This window comes from Chiloscyllium punctatum, chromosome 29 (assembly GCF_047496795.1).
Source record: "Chiloscyllium punctatum isolate Juve2018m chromosome 29, sChiPun1.3, whole genome shotgun sequence".
NCBI classification, from domain to species: domain Eukaryota; kingdom Metazoa; phylum Chordata; class Chondrichthyes; order Orectolobiformes; family Hemiscylliidae; genus Chiloscyllium; species Chiloscyllium punctatum.
The window spans coordinates 74274998-74294665 of record NC_092767.1 but is presented as its reverse complement, the minus strand read 5'-3'; the positions used below and the strand labels follow the sequence as shown (position 1 = coordinate 74294665).

The following is a 19668-nucleotide window of genomic DNA, read 5'->3' as shown; positions in this document are numbered from 1 at the left end:
ATTTGCTTTCCCAAATGCAGCACCTCCCATTTATCTGAATTAAACTCCATCTGCCACTTCTCAGTCCATTGGCCCATCTGATCAAGGTCCTGTTGTAATCTGAGATAACCCTCTTCATTATCCACTACACCTCCAATTTTGGTGTCATCTGCAAACTTACTAACTCTTATGCTAGCATCCAAATCACTTATGTAAATGATAAAAAGTAGAGGACCCAGCACTGATCCTTGTTGTCTGATCCCAGAATATAATCCGTCGTGGTCATATTTTGTTTATTATGTAATTTATTGTGTCAGACTTTCACTGAAACATCTACACACAAGGCTGCTGATTTGGTTTTAACAATAAACCATAAATTTATTCTACAAAAGAAGGATAAATAAAATAAAGCAAATACATTTTGTATGTGTGTTTATATTATTGAAAGTGTGTGTATATGTGTGTTTATATCATTGAATGTGTGTATATGTGTTTATATTATTGAATGTGTGTGTTTATAATATCAAATATATGTGTTTTGATTATTGAATGTGTGTATGTGTGCTTATGTTATTGAATGTATGTGTGTTTATGTTATTGGAAGTGTGTGTGTTTATATTATTGAATGTGCAAGTGTATGTGTGTTTATATTATTCAATATGTGTGTGTGTGTGTGTGTGTATTTATATTATTGAATGAGCGTGTGTTTATATTATTGAATGTGTGTGCATATATGTGTGTGTGTGTGTGTGTATGTGGTGCAACACCATAAAAAATGCTGAATGAATTTGGAAGAACTTACATTCATGTAGCGCCTCAGGGACATCCAAAGATGCTTTACAGCCAATGATGAGCTTTCTGAAGGTTCGTCCTTGTTGCAATGCAGTAAATGCAGCAGCCAATTTGTACACAGCAAGATCCCACAAAAAAGCAACATCTGTTTTTGAGGTGGTGACCAATGGAGGAAGATTGGCCAAGGCATTGACCTGAGGGGAGCGCGCTCCACATCTCCTTCAAAGCAGTGGCCGCGGGATCTTTACGTCCACCCCAACCCATTCCCCCAAATCCCCTCTCAGCCCCTCCCCTGAAGGCAGGGAAAATCTTCTGCCTCCTCATTTTGTTTTGCGCTTTTTGGTGGCTGCTGTGATTTGGGGACGTTCCCTTGCTTTTCGCCTGGAGGACGATTCAGAGACGGTGCCTGCCCCTGGAGCGTGGGGGCGGGGCAGGGCGTCGGTCGTGATTGTCAGCCGTTCTATCCAATCAAACGTTGGGACGCGGGTGACGAACGGCGGCCACGTTGTCCAATCAGCTGAAGGGGGCCCCCTGGCCGTGATGGACAGCCGTTTTGTCCAATCGGCTTGTGGATCGTGTGGGAGGCGGGACTTCCTGTGTGGGCCTACGTGGGCGCCGCGAAGCCTGAGGCTCGAGTGAGTGAGTGAGGGGCGTCCTTTCGCCGCTGTTGGGCCTCAGTGTACCTTCACTCCCCCTCCGAGGTGGTCACCCCTGGGGTTGGGTTTTTACTTTGGGGGGAAATACTCTGGATTTTGGGGGGAAATGGGGGTAATTAAAGGAGTTAGGGCCCCCTGCCTCCTCCACAAGACTCAGTCTCTTCACCCCCCCTCCCCCCCCTCTCCCCCTCTCTCCCTCTCTCCCCCTCCCCTCCCCCCCTCTCCCCCTCCCCCCCCCCTCCCCCCCTCCCCCCCCCTCCCCCCCCTCTCCCCCCCCCTCCCCCCCCTCTCCCCCCCCCTCCCCCCCCTCTCCCCCTCCCCCCCCCTCCCCCCCCCCCTTCCCCCCCCTCTCCCCCTCCCCCCCCCTCTCCCCCTCCCCCCCCCTCTCCCCCTCCCCTCTCCCCCTCCCCTCTCCCCCTCCCCTCCCCCCTCCCCCTCCCCTCCTCCCCCCCCTCCCCTCCCCCCCCTCCCCCTCCCCCCCCTCCCCTCCCCCCCCTCCCCCTCCCCTCCCCCCCCTCCCCCTCCCCTCCCCCCCCTCCCCCTCTCCCCCTCCCTCCCCTCCCCCCCCTCCCCCCCTCCCCCCCCTCCCTCCCCCCCCCCTCCCCCCCCTCCCTCCCCCCCCCTCCCCCCCCCCTCCCCCCCCCCTCCCCCCCCCCCCCCCCCCAACCCCCCAACACCTTCCCTTCCCCCAAACACTTCTCCATCCTTTTTCTGGGAAATCCCACCCCAAGGCATGGAGAGGGGAGGGTAAAAGAGCTGAGTGTGCGATGCCTTCAGCAGTCGAATAGCCTGTCAGTATCTACTCCCCCTCCCCCTGAGCTGGTCATCCATGGGGGGGTAGGTGTAAAAAGATGGAAATGGAGGAGAGTGTACAAGAGCAGAGTCTGTGATACCTACTGCAGTCGAATAGGCCACCACCTCCTGTGGTACTGGCCTGGGGGACCCTATCTCTTTGAAAAGGCAGAGGCTGGAGGGGAATGTCTAAGGGGGCTGCGTGGGATTCTGAGGGGAGGCGGAGGTGGGAGACCAGCCGCTTGTGTTCTGAAGAAGGGTCACTGGACCTGAAGCATAGGGGGAACATTTGAGGACTCTGGGTCTATACTCACTGGAGTGTAGAAGGATGAGGGGGAAATCTAATTGAAACTTAGAGAATACTGAACGGCCTGGACAGAGTGGATGTTGGGAAGATGTTTCCATTGGTTGGAGAGACTAGGACTTGAGAGCACAGCCTTAGAGTAAAGGGAAGACCTCTTAGAACGGAGATGAGGATAAATACCTTCAGCCAGAGAGTGGTGAATCTGTAGAATTCATTTCTACAGAAAGCTGTGGAGGCCAGGTCATTGAGTATATTTAAAACAGAGATAGATTAGGTTCTTAAGTATTAAGGGTTACGGGAAGGAGGTGGGAGAATGGGGTTGAGAAACATGATTGAGTGGCAGAGCAAAAACGATGGGCTGTATGGCCTAATTTCTGCTCCCCTTATCTTATGAAACGTTAACTGTTTTTTTCTCTCTCTCTCTCTCCACAGATGCTACCAGACCTGCTGAAAATTTTCAGCAGTGTAATGCTTTTGTTAGCCCCTTATGTGTTTTATTTTCTTGCAGTGTAGAGACAGGAGTGAGCCACTCAGCCTCTTTGCTCATTGCTGGCTCTTCAAAAGAGCTGCCCCATTGGTCCTGTTCTACTGACCCTTTCTGGCTGGGGATGGCATTTACGTTTTTTTCTCTACACTTGGAAAGAAAGAAACAAAATCAGAAATTGTTGGAGAGACTAAGCAGGTCTGGCAGTATCTGTGGAGCGAAAATAAGGGTTACCGTTTTCAGTACAGTCACCTTTCTTGAAGCAGGTGGGACTTGGAACCAAGCCTTCTAGCTTAGAGATGGGGACAGTAGCACTGCCCCACAAGAGCCCTTGCTCCTTCCTACTTTGTTTGTATCCCACAAAAGCTTGGCATGATTGCTCAGTGCAGCACCAATGCATGAGGGATGGTGATCCTGGAATGTGACTTGCACCTGCATTGGCTTGGCTCAGAAGTGGCACTGTTACCACTGGGGTGGACAGGAGTTGCTGTGTATCCTAACCTAGGAGACAGTGAGGTCTGCAGATGCTGGAGATCAGAGTTGAGTGTGTGTTGCTGGAAAAGCACAGCTGGCCAGGCAGTATCCGAGGAGCAGAAAAATCAACGTTTCGGGCCGGAGCCCTTCATCGGGAATGTATATTAACCTGCCTTTTTTGCCTCTGGACTGACCCATCCCCTTTAGGTCAGGCTGGGGTCATGCCCCTCCACAAGTACTCCCCCAAGATCTGGCACTTACTGCGACTAAAGCAGGGGATCTACTCACGGTTGCCAGCCCATTATCTCCGCTCCCTCGAAGAGAAGCAGGAGCCCACGCCAGTTCACTTTAAGCCCCACGGGGTTAAATACAAGCGGAACCCGCATACCGGGCACCCGGAACGTGTGCAAGATGTGCCAATTCCCATCTACTACCCTCCGGAGTCTCAGAGAGGGCTGTGGGGCGGAGAAGGCTACATACAAGGATTCAGATACGCCAATAACGACAAGGTATGGAGTAACACCCAAAAGATGACCACCTTCTGTGTTCTTCTCCCTCCCATTTCAAAAACCTTCAGAGTGTCCCATCCAGCTAAAGGCCTGTGCCCACCTGGGTGGTCCCTCCTTTTAAATTTAACGCTCTCATAGAATCTCTGCAGTATGGAAGCAGGCCATTCAGCCCATCGGGTCTACACTGTCACTCCCAGAGCATCCCACCCTCACCCTATCCCTATAACCGTGCATTTCACATGACTCTCCCACCTAGCCTGCACACTACAGGGTAATTTAGCACAGACGATCCACTTAACCTGCACATCTTTGGACTGTGGGAGGAAATCGGCACACCTGGAAGAAACCCACATCAACGCAGGGAGAATGTGCAAACTGAACACAGACAGTGGAATCGAACCAGGGTCTCTGGCGCTGCGAGGCAGCAGTGCCCTAGCCGTCTGTTCAAGTAGCTCCATTCTCCCTGAAACCTCTGAGCAGCCTCCATGGTGACCTCTGCACTCTTCCAATTCATTGAGCCATTAGATCACGGAAAGGTCCATTCAACCCATTGAGGTCATGTTGGCCCTTACTAATCTGTTCAGTCACATTTCTTCCTGTCGCCCTGAAAATTGATTTCCCTGAAGTGAAATTGTTCTTCGACTCCTCTTCCACCCTCCTCACAGGCAGCAAGTTCCAGTTCAGTACCACTTGTTGCCTAAAAGACTTCTTCCTCATCTTCCACACCACCACCACTGACCCCCCCCATCCTTTATATCTCTTAAAACCTTAAATCTATGCCTCCCTGGTCCTTAACTCCTACACACACCTTTTCCCTGTCCACCATAAACCTGTCATCACCCTGTATACATCACTGAGATCTCCTCTTTGTTTCAAGCAGAAAAACCCCAGCTTCTCCAGCCTAATTTTCTAGCTAAAATTCCTCATCCCTGGAACCATTCTGGTAAATCTCCTCTGCACCCTTTCAGGGACCACTATATCCTTCCTAAAGTATGGGAACACAATGCTTTAATTGGGCTTAATCAGAGGTGTATACAGGTTCAGTACCACTTCCTGCTTTTGACCTTTTGACACCTACAAATTGGTGAGGTGGGTAGGGCGAGGATGTTTCCGTTTGAGGGAGAATCTAGAATTAGGGGCCACTGTTTGAAAATAAGGAGTCACGCATTTAAGACAGAGGTGAGGTGAAATTCCTCTGACTGAGGACCCTTGGGATTCTCATCAAAAGGCAGCGGAAGCAGAATCTTTGAATATTTTTAAGGAAGAGGTCGATAAGTTCTTGATAAACAAGGGGAAAAAGGTTATGCAAGGGATAGGTGGAAACACGGCTTAATCAGAGTAGCCATGAGCTTATGGAATGGTGGAGCAGGTATGAGAAGAATGGGCATTGACCAAATTCCTATGTTTGTGTGTTCAAATCTACTTCTGTTCACGAAGTTTCAAAATCCTACAAGCTTTGCTATTTGTTGTGCCAATATATCCTGCTACTTTCACTAATCTACGTATGTACTGGCCCCTTACTCCTGCCTGATTTAAATTGCTGCACTCGGCTGCCATACTTCAGCTGCCTTGACCCCCAAGCTCTGGAATTCCCTTCCCTAGACCTTTCCACCTCTCTGTCTTCCTTTAAGACATTCCTTAGATCGACCGTTGGTCAACGTGCATCTCGGGTGAATTTGCCTCAAATTTCCACCGAACAACACTCGGGGGGGGGGGGGGGGGTCGCTTCAAGGTCGGAAGGCAGGGCAAGCAGCTGATCTCGGGACAAGCTGCTGATGGCGCGGCCACTGACTGTGAAACGATACTCATAGATTCCCTACAGTGTGAAAATAGGCCATTTGGCCCAACAAATCCACACCGACCCTCCGAAGAGTACCCCACCCAGATCTATTCCCTTACCCTATAACTCTACATTTCCCCTGACTGATGCACCTAACCTACACGTCCCTAGACACTGTGGGACAATTTAGCATGGCTAATCCACCCTAACCTGCATATCTTTGGATTGTGGGAGGAAACTGGAGCACCTGGAGGAAACCCACGCAGACACACAAAGAATGTGCAAACTCCTCATGTTCACCTGAGGCTGGAATCGAACTTGGGTCCCTGGTGCTGTGAGGAAGCCATGCTAACAACTGAGCCACTGTGCTGTCCCACTAACATCAGGGATGCTCCAAGCACCAGAGGTTGGATACTGCACAGTTTGAAGGCTAGCCCATCACTGCTCGAGTCTGTCACAGCCTCCTCTCTCTGACTGTTGTTTTGCCTCCTCTACAGCTGTCCACGCGCTTGAGGAAAACGTGGAAGCCGCAGTTGTTTATGCGAGAGCTTTACAGTGAAATCCTGGATAAAACCTTCACCATCCAGGTGACCATGCGGACTCTAGACCTAGTGGACGCTTGTTACGGTTTTGATTTCTATATCTTGAAGGTAAGGGCCTCGCTGGTTGATTTAAACCAGGGAGTGTTTTGCTCATTGTTGGTCAGGTGCCTATTCTCCCCTTCACCTCATGGAGAATCCAAAATTGTCTCCACAGTAAGCGTTAATAGCAGAATGAAGGGTCAGCTCTGACCGAAAGGGAAAACAAGATACAAGCCCTGCAGAGGGGAGGACAAAGCAATATCAAAATGGAGCAAGTTGTTGGACTTAACTCTGAGCCCAGAAGGCAGTAAAGTAGCTGATTGGAAGGTGAGGTGCTGTTCCTCGAGCTTGCGAAGCGTTTCACTGGGACACGATGGCAAATCAAAGATAGAAATGAAGGTGTGAGAGCAAGATGGCGGCTTGTCAGCTCAGTGGTTAGCACTGCTGCCTCAGCATCTGGGTTCGATTCCACCCTCGGGTGACTGTCTGTGTGGAGTTTGCACATTCTCCCCGTGTTTACGTGGGTTTCCTCCGGGTGCTCAGGTTTCCTCCCACAGTGCAGATTAAGTGGATTGGCTATATTAAATTGCCCATAGTGTGCAGGCTAGTTGGATTAGTCATGAGTAATATAGGGTAAAGGGGTAAACTTGGGTGGAATGCTATTCGCAGGTTGCTGTGGACCAGTTGGGCCAAATGGCCTGTTCCCACACTGTTGGGATTCTATGATGAATTGAAAAGACAAGCGACTGGAAAGTCTGGGTTTTACTGGTGACTGTGTTTTTACTTTCAGACAGAACTGGCCTTCATTCTGTTACTAATGCTCACTCGACATACGGCACGTGCTAAATTGTGATGACAATGTAAATAAAGCCAATGGTCATAATTTGTAACACTGTTAGGGACCATCGATGAAATAAAAAGTAAAACAATTGTACCATTATAATCCTCTCAGTATACAATTAATTGAAGTACGTTACACAGTGGATGTTGCTTTAATTTACAGACTAGAAATGCAATCTCCATTTTGTTGTGAAGTTCAGAGATCAGATGTTGTGAGGATGAGTTCATTAAATTTTCAATCATTTGTCTATTCCTTGGCATTCTCCCAGAGGGTGGTGTGTAAATGGAATGAGCTGCCAGAGGAAACAGTAGAGACGGGTGCAGTAACAACATTTAAAAGACATTTGGGACAAGTAGGTGGATAGAAAAGGTTTAGAGGGATGTGGGCCACGGGCAAATGGGGCTAGTTTAGTTTGGGAAGCCTGGTCGGCATGGACGGGTTGGGCCAAAGGGCCTGTTTCCATGCTGGTTGATTCTGACTCTATTCTGGGAAATTGACCTCACGGAGGACCAACCGTCTGTTTGTTTTAATTTGATACAAATCATTTTCCAGACGCCCAAGGTTGACCTGAATTCAAAGCTGGGGATGGATCTAAAAAGAGCAATGCTCCTGAGACTCGCCCGCAAGGACACGGAGCTATACCCTGATGATGCAGAGAAACGGCAACGCGTCTATAACAAATACAAGGTATGGAGTAGGGTTTGGAATACCGAGGCATTGTATTTTGCATGGGATGTGGGTATCGCTGGGCAAGACCAGCATTTGGGGCAAGCCCATCACTGACTGACTGACCCTTGCACTGATTGACTTGTCCATTTCAGAGGGCATTCAAGAGTCAGCCACATTACCATTGCTCTGGAGTCACATGAACGTTAAGGACAGCAGAAGTCCTTCCCTGAAGGGTATTAGTGAACCAGAATTGGCTTTTTTAAAATCGCAATTAATGATCGTTATCAGATTTATGAATTAAGTTTAAATTCTGTCAGCTGCCTTGGTGGGATTTGAACCCCTTGTCCATTAGTCTAGCCTCTGGCTTATTACCACAAGGCCACCATATCCCCAACCTCCCTTGATGTAGAATTAAGGTTGCAACATACAGTGGGGCCAAATAGCCGCCTCCTTCAACTTGCTGACCCTCTACGACAGCAGTCCCACTTTCCCCACTCCTTCCTTTCTGAGTGGCAACATGTCCAGCGTTGTATTTCAGACCCAAACTACTGATTACTTTTAAAAAAAATCTTTTTCCTCAGTGTCTCCTTTGCTGCCCTCTAGTTTCATGATGCTTCCCACATCAGGAACAACTTCTCCCCCTCTACTGTGTCCTGGCCCGTCATGGTTTTGGCACACCTCCATGAAATCTCCTGTCAGTCTTACCCCTCTGTTGCAGCCTCTCGAATATATCCTCATATCTAGAGTTTAAACGTTCCTTAGCCTGTATCTTCTCTGCATGTTCCCTTGTGCCTTCACACCCGTCCGAAAGTATGGTGCCCAGTGTTCCAGCTGAGGCCGGTCAATCTCACATAAATGTTCACTTTGACTTCCTCGCTAATGGACTCCACGCCTCGATTTTTAAAACCCAGAATCTTCAATGCCTTAGTAATCATTTTCTCAACCTGTACTGCCACCTCCAAAGATTTGTGTACATATAGATGTATTTTATCAACCTGCACACACATGTCATAATATACCTGGGTTCAGATCGGTCTTGCAATGGAGCCTCTGGCCCAGAGGAAGGGATGCTACCATTGTGCCAATTCTATCTCCAGGTTTTATCTGCACCCTTTTGCCCTTCACCTAGTTTCAAATAAAGGGATGCTTTGAGTTTGTTGCATAGTTCGGGAACCCTGTCCCATGGTGAGGTTAGACAGGCTGGGGTTGTTCTCAATGCTGAGATGTTTGGAGGCAGGAGTTCAAGGGTGAGTGACATTTGACCATAAGCTAAATGGTCTCCTGGTCCTATCATGCTTGTTCCACCGAAAACAGAGGTCAAAGCTGATCTGCAACCAACTCCATGAACCACTGGAGAGGATTTAAACATAAGAGTTCAAAATGGTGAGGGTATAGGCAGAGCAAATGACTGTTTCCAGTTGTAGCAGGGTCACACAGATTTACGATAAGCAGCAATAGAACAAAAGGCAGCTGAGCATTCTTATTTTACTTAACGTTATAGTGATTTAGGATGTGCTGTGAGAGAGGCCAGTGGAAGCATATTCAAGAGCAACTTTCGAAAGGGATTTGGCAAAGACAAGTCTATAGGCCAGTGGAGGAAGGAGTTGGGAGAAAGTGAGGACTGCAGATGCTGGAGGTCAGAGTTGGAGTGTGGTGTTGGAAAAGCACAGCAGGTCAGGCAGCATCCGAGGAGCAGGAGACTCAATGTTTCGAGCATATTCCCTTCATTGGGAATCGGAGTTGGCACTAATTGGAGGAACCTGGAGTATTGGTCCCTTAGCTAAGGAACGATAGCCCTGGCTTAGACAGAGTGACACCAGTGTTCATCCTAGGACTGTCCAATGAGAAAAGGTTGAAGAGACCAGGCTTGTGTTCTGTAGAATTTATTAGAATTTCATTGAAACTTAGAAATTTCTTACAGAGCAAATGCAGGAGATTTTCTCTGGTGGGGGGGTATTGTAAGGTCAGGGAAGTCAGTCGGAGCTGTACAGGACTTTGGTTAGGCTTGGCTGGAGTATTGTGTGGCATTCTGGTCACCACACTATAGGAAGGATGTGATTGCACTGGAGGGGATGCAGAGGAGATTCATCAGGGCATTGCCTGCGATGGCGCAGTTTATCAATGAAGTGAGGCTGAGATTGAGGTGTGAAAGAGTATTGAGCTAGTCTGGAAAGGTCGAGGATTATACAAAGGGTGGTGGGAGTCTGGAATGCACTGTCTGGGATGGTTAATTGAGGTGGTAGCCTCAAAATCATTAAAAGGTGCCTGGATGAGCACTTGCAATGTCAAGACTATGAGCTAAGTGCTGGAAGTGGGATGAGTGTAGATTTAGAGTGTCGGTGCACACTTAATGCGCCTAAGATCCTCGTCTGTACTTTGGTTCCATGATAGATTTCTTGATATTAAAGATATCAGGGGGTGCAGGGCTAGTGCTGGCTGTTTCAAGGAGCTGGCGCACACACTCGAGGCCAAATTGTCTTCCGTGCTATACTGTTCTTCGAGATTATACTAAGAATTAAATTTGAAATGCTACAAGCAGGTGCAGAAGATAATTGAGAAAACTAATAGAATACCAGCCTTTGTATCAGATATAAGGATGTGGAAGTATTGCTGCAGTTATACAAAACTGGTTAGGCCTTACTGAGGAGCTGTGAGCAGATCGGCTGCAAGACTTGGGAGGGATGTATTGGCCTTGAAAGAAGTAAGATGTAGGTTTACAAGAATAATACCTGGACTTTAGGGGTTACATTATGAAGAGAAATTTTGGCCTGTTTTCTGTAGAATTTAATTAGTGATCTGATTGCAGTCTTTAAGGTATTAACAGGAAACAAAGATAAACTATTTGCAGTGTTTGAAGATTCTGGAATCATAGAATCCTGACAGTGCAGATAGAGGCCGTTCAGCCCATCAATTCTACCCTAACCCTCTGAAGGGCATCCCACTCTATCCCTGTAACCCTACGTTTACCATAGTTAACCCACCTAAGCCTGCAATACTATGGGTCAATCCAACTAACTTGCATATCTTTGGACTGTGGGAGGAAACCCTCACCGACACAGGGAGAATGTACAAACTCCACACAGACAGTTGCCCGAAGGTGGAATCGAACCTGGGTCCCTGGCGCTGTGAGGCAACAGTGCTAACCACTGAGCCACCATGTCAACCGCTAGAACTAGGGGTCATATTCTAAAAATTGGGCAGGCTGTTCAGAGGGTAGAATTTTGGAACTCTCTTCTGCAAGTGACAGTTGAAGCTAGAACTTTTGTTAATTTTAAATCTGAGGTAATGTTTTGTTAAGCAGATATACTAAAGGCAGATACATGGCCACAGACCAGCCATGCCCTCGTTTAATGGCGGAACTAGCTGGAGGGGCTGAATGGCCTACTCCTATTCCTGTGTAATTCCTTGTGTGTTGCAGGCGTTTGTAATTTCTGAAGAGGAGGCGGAGTGGGTCGGTCTGAGCCTTGAGGAAGCTGTGCAGAAACAAATGCAGCTGGAGAAGAAGGTAAGAATTAAAATTCCCACCTCCATCTTGAAACCCCGCTTCAACCACAGCCCCGCTTCTTTTAAAATATTATAGGCCGATAGTTATCCTTGTATTTAAAGTGGGCTGTGGAGTTAGAGTGGGTGAGTGGGATCTACAATAAAGCTCGGTTATCTGGTACCCTACTAACTGTAACCTCTGATACCCCCCTCTCCCAGCCATCACTGTACTATATAAAATAGCAACATCTGACTGTACTGAAAATAAATATTGCTGGAAATCACAGCAAGTCAGGCAGCATCCATGGAGAGAGAGAGCGCAAGCTAAAGTTTCGAGTCTAGATGACTCTTTGTCAGGGTTGAAGTTCTTTTCCCTCTGTAGTCATGGTGATAAAAATCAAAGGAGGGGAGGCCCTTAGTGTCTGCAGGTTATAGTTTACAGCAAGGCAGATTTTCATTAAGTTCTCACTGTTACCCGAGAACTGCAATGAATTAACTGGCATTTTTTGATTTACCAGCGCATTCCAATCCCAGTGCTGGATAATACCAATTTTACTTTTTGATAAGTGATTTTTCTGGGTTAAGATATGGTACTCTCTCTAATTTAAAGTTACTTTGGCAAAGGCACTTTGGTGAAAGACAAATCTGATTAACAATTGTGAGAAACTGCATTTCAATGAGTATTGGAAATGACTTATGGATCAATAAAGAAGATGGCAATTGTTTTGTATTAGATTCAATTAAAAAGCTACAATGTTTAAAAAAAGCACCAATTTTACTATAATTTAATGGCTATTTCATAGGGGTGGCAGAGGTACGTTGGGCAGAATGGCCTCCTCCTATGCTGCATCAGGCTACGAAAAGGGAACATGGTTATTTTATATAAAAGCATGCCACCCAGTAGAAAGCAGGTGGACTCCCTGTTCGCCGCCTTAAGCATTGACCCCCCCCTTAAACTGACACACCGGTATTGATGTGTACCATCTACGTGGTGCGCTGCAGCAGTTTGCTCAGGCTCCTTTATCAGCCCCTTCCAGACCCAGTGCCAGAATGGGCCAGAAAAACAAAGGCAGCAACGGGACACCTCCAGCTGCCAGTTCCTCTCCAAGGTACACCATCCTGACTCTTTGTTCTAATTCACTCATGCAGTGTGGGTGATACTGACTTGGTCAGCATTCATTCCCTATCCATAGTTGCCCTTGAGAAGGTGACGGTGAGTTGCAGCCCTTTTGATGTAGGTAGACGCACAATAGCCACAGGAAGAATTCCAGGATTTTGACTCGGCGACACTGAAAGAATGGTGATATTTCTCCAAAACTGGATGGCTGAGTAGTTTGCAGGGTTTCTCGCAGGGATTGGTGTTCCCATCTGTCTGCTGCCCTTGTCCATTGTGATGGAAATGGTCATGGGTTTGGAAGCTTTGGTGATTGCTGCAGTGAATCTTGTGGAGAGTATATACTGCTGCAACTGAGCATCAGTGGTGGAGGGAGTGGATGAGATATCAATCAAACAGGATGCTTTGTCCTGGATGGTGTCGAGAATCTTGACTGGGGAGTTTTCCATCACACTTGGTGGACAGGCTTTGGGGAGTCAGGAGGTGAGTTACTCACTGAAGGGCTCCAAGCATCTGACCTGATTTTGTAGCCACAGTATTTCTTATTGCTCGTCCGCTTCAGGTTCAGTCAATACACAGCTGTCCTTCCACTATCCCTGAGCCAAAAGTCTTGAGCATCCACCCTAACAGCACTGTGGGTATCCCTGCACCACATGGACTGCAGCAACCCAACTTCACCACCACCTTCTCAAAGGCAGTTTGGAATGGGTGACAAAACATAATCTCACCATGACCTCCACACCCCAGGGAGGAATGAATGAAGAAAAGCTGTTAGCGGCTTGAATGTTCAGCTGTCTGCAACTTCCTGATGGAAAAAGAACTGTTGTCCGCCAAGTGACCGGAATCTCAGGCAATGACCTCCATGCCAGGCAGCCTTAACCTATATTTCTCAAATTTGTATTTCAGGATCCTGTGCCGCTGTTTAAAATTTATGCTGAGGAACTGGCCCATGAACTGAGAATGCAGAAATTGTCGGAGCCAGTGGTCATAGGCAAGAAATCGTAACCAAGTGTGGCCCCTTTTAAGATCATCAGAGCCGCAGGTTATTTAACCAATGAAAGATGTGTTTTGGTGATGCTGTTGTCAGCTGACCTCTCTGCCAGTGTTGACAAGAAACCTCAGAGGTTAAAAGTGACTGAACTTGTGACTTGAATTCCGAATTAAAATGCAGACCTTTCTTTTGTACAGTAAGGTGGTGGTCAAACCACTTTGTGAAATTTGATGGCTAATTAACGAGGAATGTTTTCACGTGTTGGTGTTTCTCATTCTGTCAAGAAAGCATTTACGGGAATCCCTTCTAAATATCTGGAGGGTTCAAATCATTTAATTTTATGTACGCTAGGGTTACAACCTGGAGCCAGGGCCCTTTGTCCAACTGCACCAAAAGTTGAAAGACCTGCAGACATTGTAAGTCAGAAACAGAAATTTCTGGAAAAGCTCAGCAGATTAGGCACCATCTATGGAGAGAAATCAGTGTTAACGTTTTGGGTCATGTGACTCTTCCTCAGCAAGTAAACCGTATTGTGTTTCCCCACCCTGCTGTCATTTATTGTTGGCTGCAATTCTAAGCTTAATTTTATTTGCTCGTGGGAAGTAGGTGTTACTAACTGGGCTGGCAGTTTTTGCCCATCCCTAATTCTCTCGCCGGTAATTGAGTCAAACCCTTCCAAGTCCATTTAGATTTAGCTCCCTTCCTACCTCCTCTTCGCCCTTTGGTCTGCATTACCCTTAACGGACTTTGTATATAAATTAATGAATCGAAAGGCACAGTTGTTTCACTGGTGGTGGTTAATGGATGAAAAATACCATGGGTGATTTGGGGTGGGTTGGGGGGTGGGCAGTAAAATGTATCATTCAGTTGTGTGTTAGAGAACTTCTGGATATTAGAGACAAATTTAAAGAGTAAAGAGCTGGTATTTACTGCACATAAACTGAACAGTTGGAAACATGGATAGTGGTAAATAGCTGGAAATTGCTACAGGTTATCTGGTTCAGTTTTGAGGCAGCACAGTGGCTCTATGGTTAGCACTACAGCCTCACAGTGCCAGGGACCCGGGTTTGACTCCAGCCTCGGGCGAATGTCTATGTGGAGTTTGCACATTCTCCCCGTGTCTGTGTCGGTTTCCTCCCAGAATCCAGAGATGTACAAGTTAGGGTGGATTGGCTGTGCTAAATTTCCCACAGTGTGTAGGTTAGGTGCATTAGTTAGGAGTAAATATAAGGTAGGGGGAATGGGTCTGGATGGGTTCCTGTTCGGAGGGTCAGTGTGGACTTGTTGGGTCCAAGGGCCATGCTGTAGGGATCCTATGATATCACTTCCAAATATGAGATAAAAAGGTCAACCACGTTGCAATGAAACTGAAGTCGCATGTAGATCAGACTGAGGATGGTGGCTTTCGTTCCCTAAAGCACATTAATGAACCAGGTGGGTTTTCTGACAAATAACCGTGCTAATGCGGCTGCCATCAGGCTAACCTTTTATTGCACTTCCTTTTAAAATTCAAATTTCACCATCTTCCTTGATGGGGTTTGAACCCATAACCCCACAACATTGGCTTTGCCTCTTGAGTCAGGAGTCACACGAGCTAACGTTGACCCTGCAACATGTGAATTGGAGAAATGTAGCACAGAACAAGGCCATTTGGCCTGTCCATGCTAGCTCTCTGCCAGCAAGCCGAGTCCTTCTCCCCTACCTATTCCCATGGCCCTATAAATTTTTGTCATTTCTGATAACGATCTAGTTTTCTTTTGAAAGCCACAGTTGAACCTGCCTCCTCCAAACTCCTCAGGCAGCACATTCCAGATCTTAACCACTTGGTGCATAAAAATTATTTCCTCATGTCAACTTCGCTACTTTTGCTATTCTCTATATTTGTTTTCTCTCATTCCCAATCCTTGTACCAACGGGAACAGTTTCTCTTTATCCAGTCTGCCCAGACCGCTCATGGTTTTGAATACCTTTACCAAATGTCCTCACCATTTTCATAACAGCTCCAACTTACCAACGTAGCTAAAGTCTCTCATTCTCCAGAGTCATTCTCATGAACCTTTTCTGCACCATCTCTAAGGTCCTGATATCCTTTCCAAAGTGTAGTATTCAGAACTGGACACAGTCCATCGCTGCCCCTCCCCCTCTGAAATTACTGACTGAATTAACCCAGGTTGCAGAGGTCAAGTAACAAAATCAACGGTCTGTTGTGGAAAGGTTGGTGATGTTCCTGTATTTCATGCAAAGAGGAAGGACAGTATGTCAAATGGCAAAAATGCTTCCTCAATCGATCCGTGAGAAACTACAGTCCCACTTGATTCCCTGTCTGCTGTTCTCCCTCACAGAGAGCTCTGTGCTTGCTTGGTGCACAGCTGCTGATTTTTAACCCTTACTATGCATTGTACCTTGCACGTTCTCCATTCTGGAGCAGGCCATATGTAGACTATGGGATGGGACTCAGGCGTCCTGTACAGTCTTGGGGGTAACTTGGGTGGCATGGTGGCTCTGGCCTCACAGTGCCAGAGATCTTTGTACAATCCCAGCCTTGGGCAATTGTGTGGAGTTTGTCCCCATGTCTGTGTGGGTTTCCTCCAGCAGTCCAAGGATGTGCAGGTTGGGTGGATTTGCTGTGCAAACTTAGGGTTGCACAGTGGTTAGCACTGCTGCCTCACCACACCAGGGACCTGGGTTCAATTCCAGCCTCGGGCGACTGTCTGTGTGGAATATGCGCATTCTCCCTGTATCTGTGTGGGTTTCCTCTGGGTTCTCCAGTTTCCCCCCCCTCAATCCAAAGATGTGCAGATCAGGTGATTGGCCATGCTAAATTGCCCATAAGTGTTAGGTGCATTAGTCAGAGTAAATGAAGGGGAATGGATCTGGGTTGTTACTCTTTGGAGGGTTGGTGTGGACTTGGGCCAAATGACCTGTTTCCACACTGTAGGGAATCTAAGCTAAGTTGCCCCATAGTGTTCAGGGATGTGCAGCTTGGGTGATTGGCCTTGGGAAATGCTGGGTTACAGGAATAGGGTAGTAGGATAGGTCTGGGTGGGATTCTGTTTGGAGAAGTGGTGGGCCATCAGGCCTGCTCCAAACTGTAGGCGTTCTGTGAAAAAACAGTACAAAGGAACCTTACCCTACATGCAACTGCTAATCAGGCACCAACTTGAATTGAGGGGACAGCGTTGTCACCTCTAAGAGGGGCATGAATAGGGTAAATAGGCAAAGTCTTTTCCCTGGGGTCGAGGAGTCCAGAACTAGAGGGCATAGATTTAGGGTGAGAGGGGAAAGATATAAAAAAGACCTAGGGGGTAACTTTTTCACACAGAGGGTGGTATGTGTATAGAATGAGCTGTCTGAAGAAGTGGTGGAGGCTGGTACAATTACAACATTTCAAAGGCATCTGAATATATCTGGGTATGTGAATAGGAAGGGTTTGGAGGGATATGGGCCGGGTGCTGGCAGGTGGGACTAGATTGGGTTGGGATATCTGGTCGGCATGGACCAAAGGGTCTGTTTCCATGCTGTACATCTCTATGACTCTAGATGTTTGTGGTTTTGAGCTCAGTAGCTGGAATTCAGTTCAGTTTCAGCTGATGTTCCATTTTGGTGCTGAGGGGGTGCCACACTGTTAAGAGCGGCTGCCTTCTGGATGTGACATTAAGTTGAACCTATTTACATGGATCACACTGCACTGAAGTTTCTGAATGAACAATCAGAAGCACCCAAAGACCACTCACCAAGCATCTTATTATGATTTGTTGGTGCATACTGTGCAGAAAATAGTGACTGAGAGTACACAGCTATCATTCCCAACAGTGTTGTGGGTGTGCATCCACTCTTAAGATTTTCAGCCGTTCGTGAAGGTAGCTCACCACCACCTGCTTGAAGGTAGTTACGGGATGGGGAATAAATGCTGGCTTAGCCAGTGAACAAATGTAAAACCAAGCACTGCACTTCACATCAATTTGTTGCAGTTGATATTCTATCAGATGTATCCTACTTCCCAGCCAAATTAAGACGATTGAAGCTGTAATATTGCTGGTTTATATTTTTAGTTGATACATTTTTACAGTAGGAATAATGTTCAAGCCTTGGATCGGTTTTGAATTACTCAGGAGCTTGGGGCGCCAGTGGCTTCCCTTAAGCTGAGGCATTGGAGAAAACAATCAGAGTCTATTTGTCAACCAATCAGCCTTTACTGTATAAGCATCAGTTAGTGCCAACTCGAGCTGACTATCAATCCAGAGGCTCAAGCTTAAAGCTCTGGGTTCAAATCCCACTGTGGCATTGGCTGCAGTTTAGGATCATTTGAACTGTCATCAAATTGTATCAAAACCCATCTGAATAAGGAGATCCTTGCCTGGTCTGGCCTCCATGGACTCCAGGCCCACAACAATGTAATTGACTCATAACTGCCACTTTGTTTGAGGGCATCAAATGCTGGCCTTGCCAGTGATGTCCACATCTCATGAGAGAATAAAGAAGCATCATGGCAGCTGTGGGCAATCTGTTAGAAGAGAGTTGGGGTGGCTAGGGCCTTGAGTTCAGTTCCAGCCTCTGGTGACTCCGCATGGAGTTTGCGCGTTCTCCCCATGTCTCTGTGGGTTTGCTCCAGTTTCCTTCCACAGATGTGCAGGTCAGCTGATTTGGCCATGCTATATTGCCCATCATGTAGAGGGATGTGTAGGCTGGGTGAATAAGCCATGGGAAATGCGGGGTTACAGTAACTGGTTAGCCTGGGTGGAATGCTGTTCAGAGGGTTGGTGTCGACTTGATGGGTCGAATGGTCTGCTTCCACTCTAGGGATTTTCGAAAGAAATCCTGGAACCTGCACCACTATGGAAATCAAATACATTTCAGTTGCAACCTGAGTGCTAGCACTTTAAGCTCTGACTTCAAAGGCTCTGGGTTCAAGTCACACACCAGAAAAATCTATTCCAAGTATGACGTTCTTAGTACAACACTCCCTCAGTGGTGTACTGTCGTGGGTTCCATCTTTTGGATGAGACATTAAAGTGTGGCAGTGTCTGGTTTGGAGATGGTGTGTGTCTGCTATTTTTTGCAAGAGGTCTCCTTAAAGTCTGGACCAGTGTTTACATCGCAGTCATTTAAGACAATATATCATTGGGTTGCTGCTTGTGAGATTTGCTGGGCACAAATTGGCAACGCTCCTAGATTCCCTAACATTTGGCTCATGCCAACCCTGCGAAGGGCATCCCACCCAGAACCACCCCATAACCCCACATTTCCCATGGCTAATCCACCTAGCTTGTACATCCCTGGACACCATGGGCAATTTAGCTTAGCCAATCCACCTAACTTGCACGTCTTTGGACTGTGGGAAGCCCACACACACACACTGGGAGAATGTCTGTGTGGTGTTTGCATAATCACCGAAGGGTGGAATTTGAGCGCAGGTCCCTGGTGCTGAGACAGCACTGTGCCGCCCCCACTGGTTGTTTCAGGTCATTTCACGAAGGCATCTCATTGATTGTGAAGTGCTTTGGGAAGGTCTTGAGATTGTGAACGGTGCTAGGGGAATACAACTTGGAGGAGGAATTTGCAATAAAGTGAGCACCATATCGAAAGGAAAGTTGCATTGAATTTTAGATTTCTAAAGGAAGGAGGCTGTAAGTGATAATAGAATTTGCTGTTTTGTATTTCATTGATTCCTTGGGATAAGAGCGTCACTAGCAAGGCCAGCATTTGCTTCCCCTTGAACTGTGTGGCTTGCTGGGACCATTTCAGAGTCATTGCTGTGCGTCTGGAGTCACATGTAGGTTAGACCAGCAGATTTTTTTTCCTCCTTTTTTATTTTATTAACCAGTGCAAATTACAAACAAAAAGTTAACATGAACAGTCGTATACTGGAAACAACAATGTACAGGGGCAAGGGGTGCCAAAGCCATTGAGCAGATGTTATTCCTCAAAGAGCATTAGTGAATCAGCTGGGATTTTAACAGTACTCAATCATCATCTGCTTTCAATTCCAAATGTTATGAGTTGAATTCCACAAGATGTTGTGGCATGTGGTTTGAACCCATATTCATAGAGTCATAGAGATGTACAGCACGGAAACAGATCCTTCGATCCAACTCGTCGATGCCGACCAGATATCCCAATCCAATGTAGTCCCACCTGCCAGTACCAGGTCCATATCCCTCCAAACCCTTCTTATTCACATACCCATCCAGATGCCTTTTAATTGCAATTGTACCAGCC

General features: G+C 47.1%; 1 protein-coding gene across 3 annotated transcripts; it reads left to right on the top strand.

The window, feature by feature from the left end:
• The first annotated feature begins 1345 nt into the window (after nucleotides 1–1345).
• Nucleotides 1346–13706, top strand: mrpl28 (mitochondrial ribosomal protein L28). Of its 3 annotated transcripts, none has more exons than XM_072549441.1 (6): nucleotides 1346–1406; nucleotides 3689–3990; nucleotides 6268–6420; nucleotides 7745–7879; nucleotides 11280–11366; nucleotides 13365–13706. In XM_072549441.1, the coding sequence occupies exons 2-6, from the start codon at nucleotides 3703–3705 to the stop codon at nucleotides 13461–13463; spliced, it is 762 nt and encodes a 253-aa protein (XP_072405542.1). In that variant the 5' UTR covers nucleotides 1346–1406; nucleotides 3689–3702; the 3' UTR covers nucleotides 13464–13706. The 3 variants fall into 3 exon arrangements, with proteins under 3 accessions (XP_072405542.1, XP_072405541.1, XP_072405543.1); XM_072549440.1 differs by having other exon boundaries at nucleotides 1356–1472; XM_072549442.1 differs by having other exon boundaries at nucleotides 1358–1410.
• Nucleotides 13707–19668: the final 5962 nt, after the last annotated feature.

Excerpts from the sequence above, each read along its gene's own strand:
- mrpl28 (XM_072549441.1), top strand. The coding sequence starts at position 3,703 with ATGCCCCTCCACAAGTACTCCCCCAAGATCTGGCACTTACTGCGACTA. Across the intron at positions 6,421-7,744 it reads TTGATTTCTATATCTTGAAG|ACGCCCAAGGTTGACCTGAA; the intron begins GTAAGGGCCTCG and ends ATCATTTTCCAG. Across the intron at positions 7,880-11,279 it reads GCGTCTATAACAAATACAAG|GCGTTTGTAATTTCTGAAGA; the intron begins GTATGGAGTAGG and ends TGTGTGTTGCAG.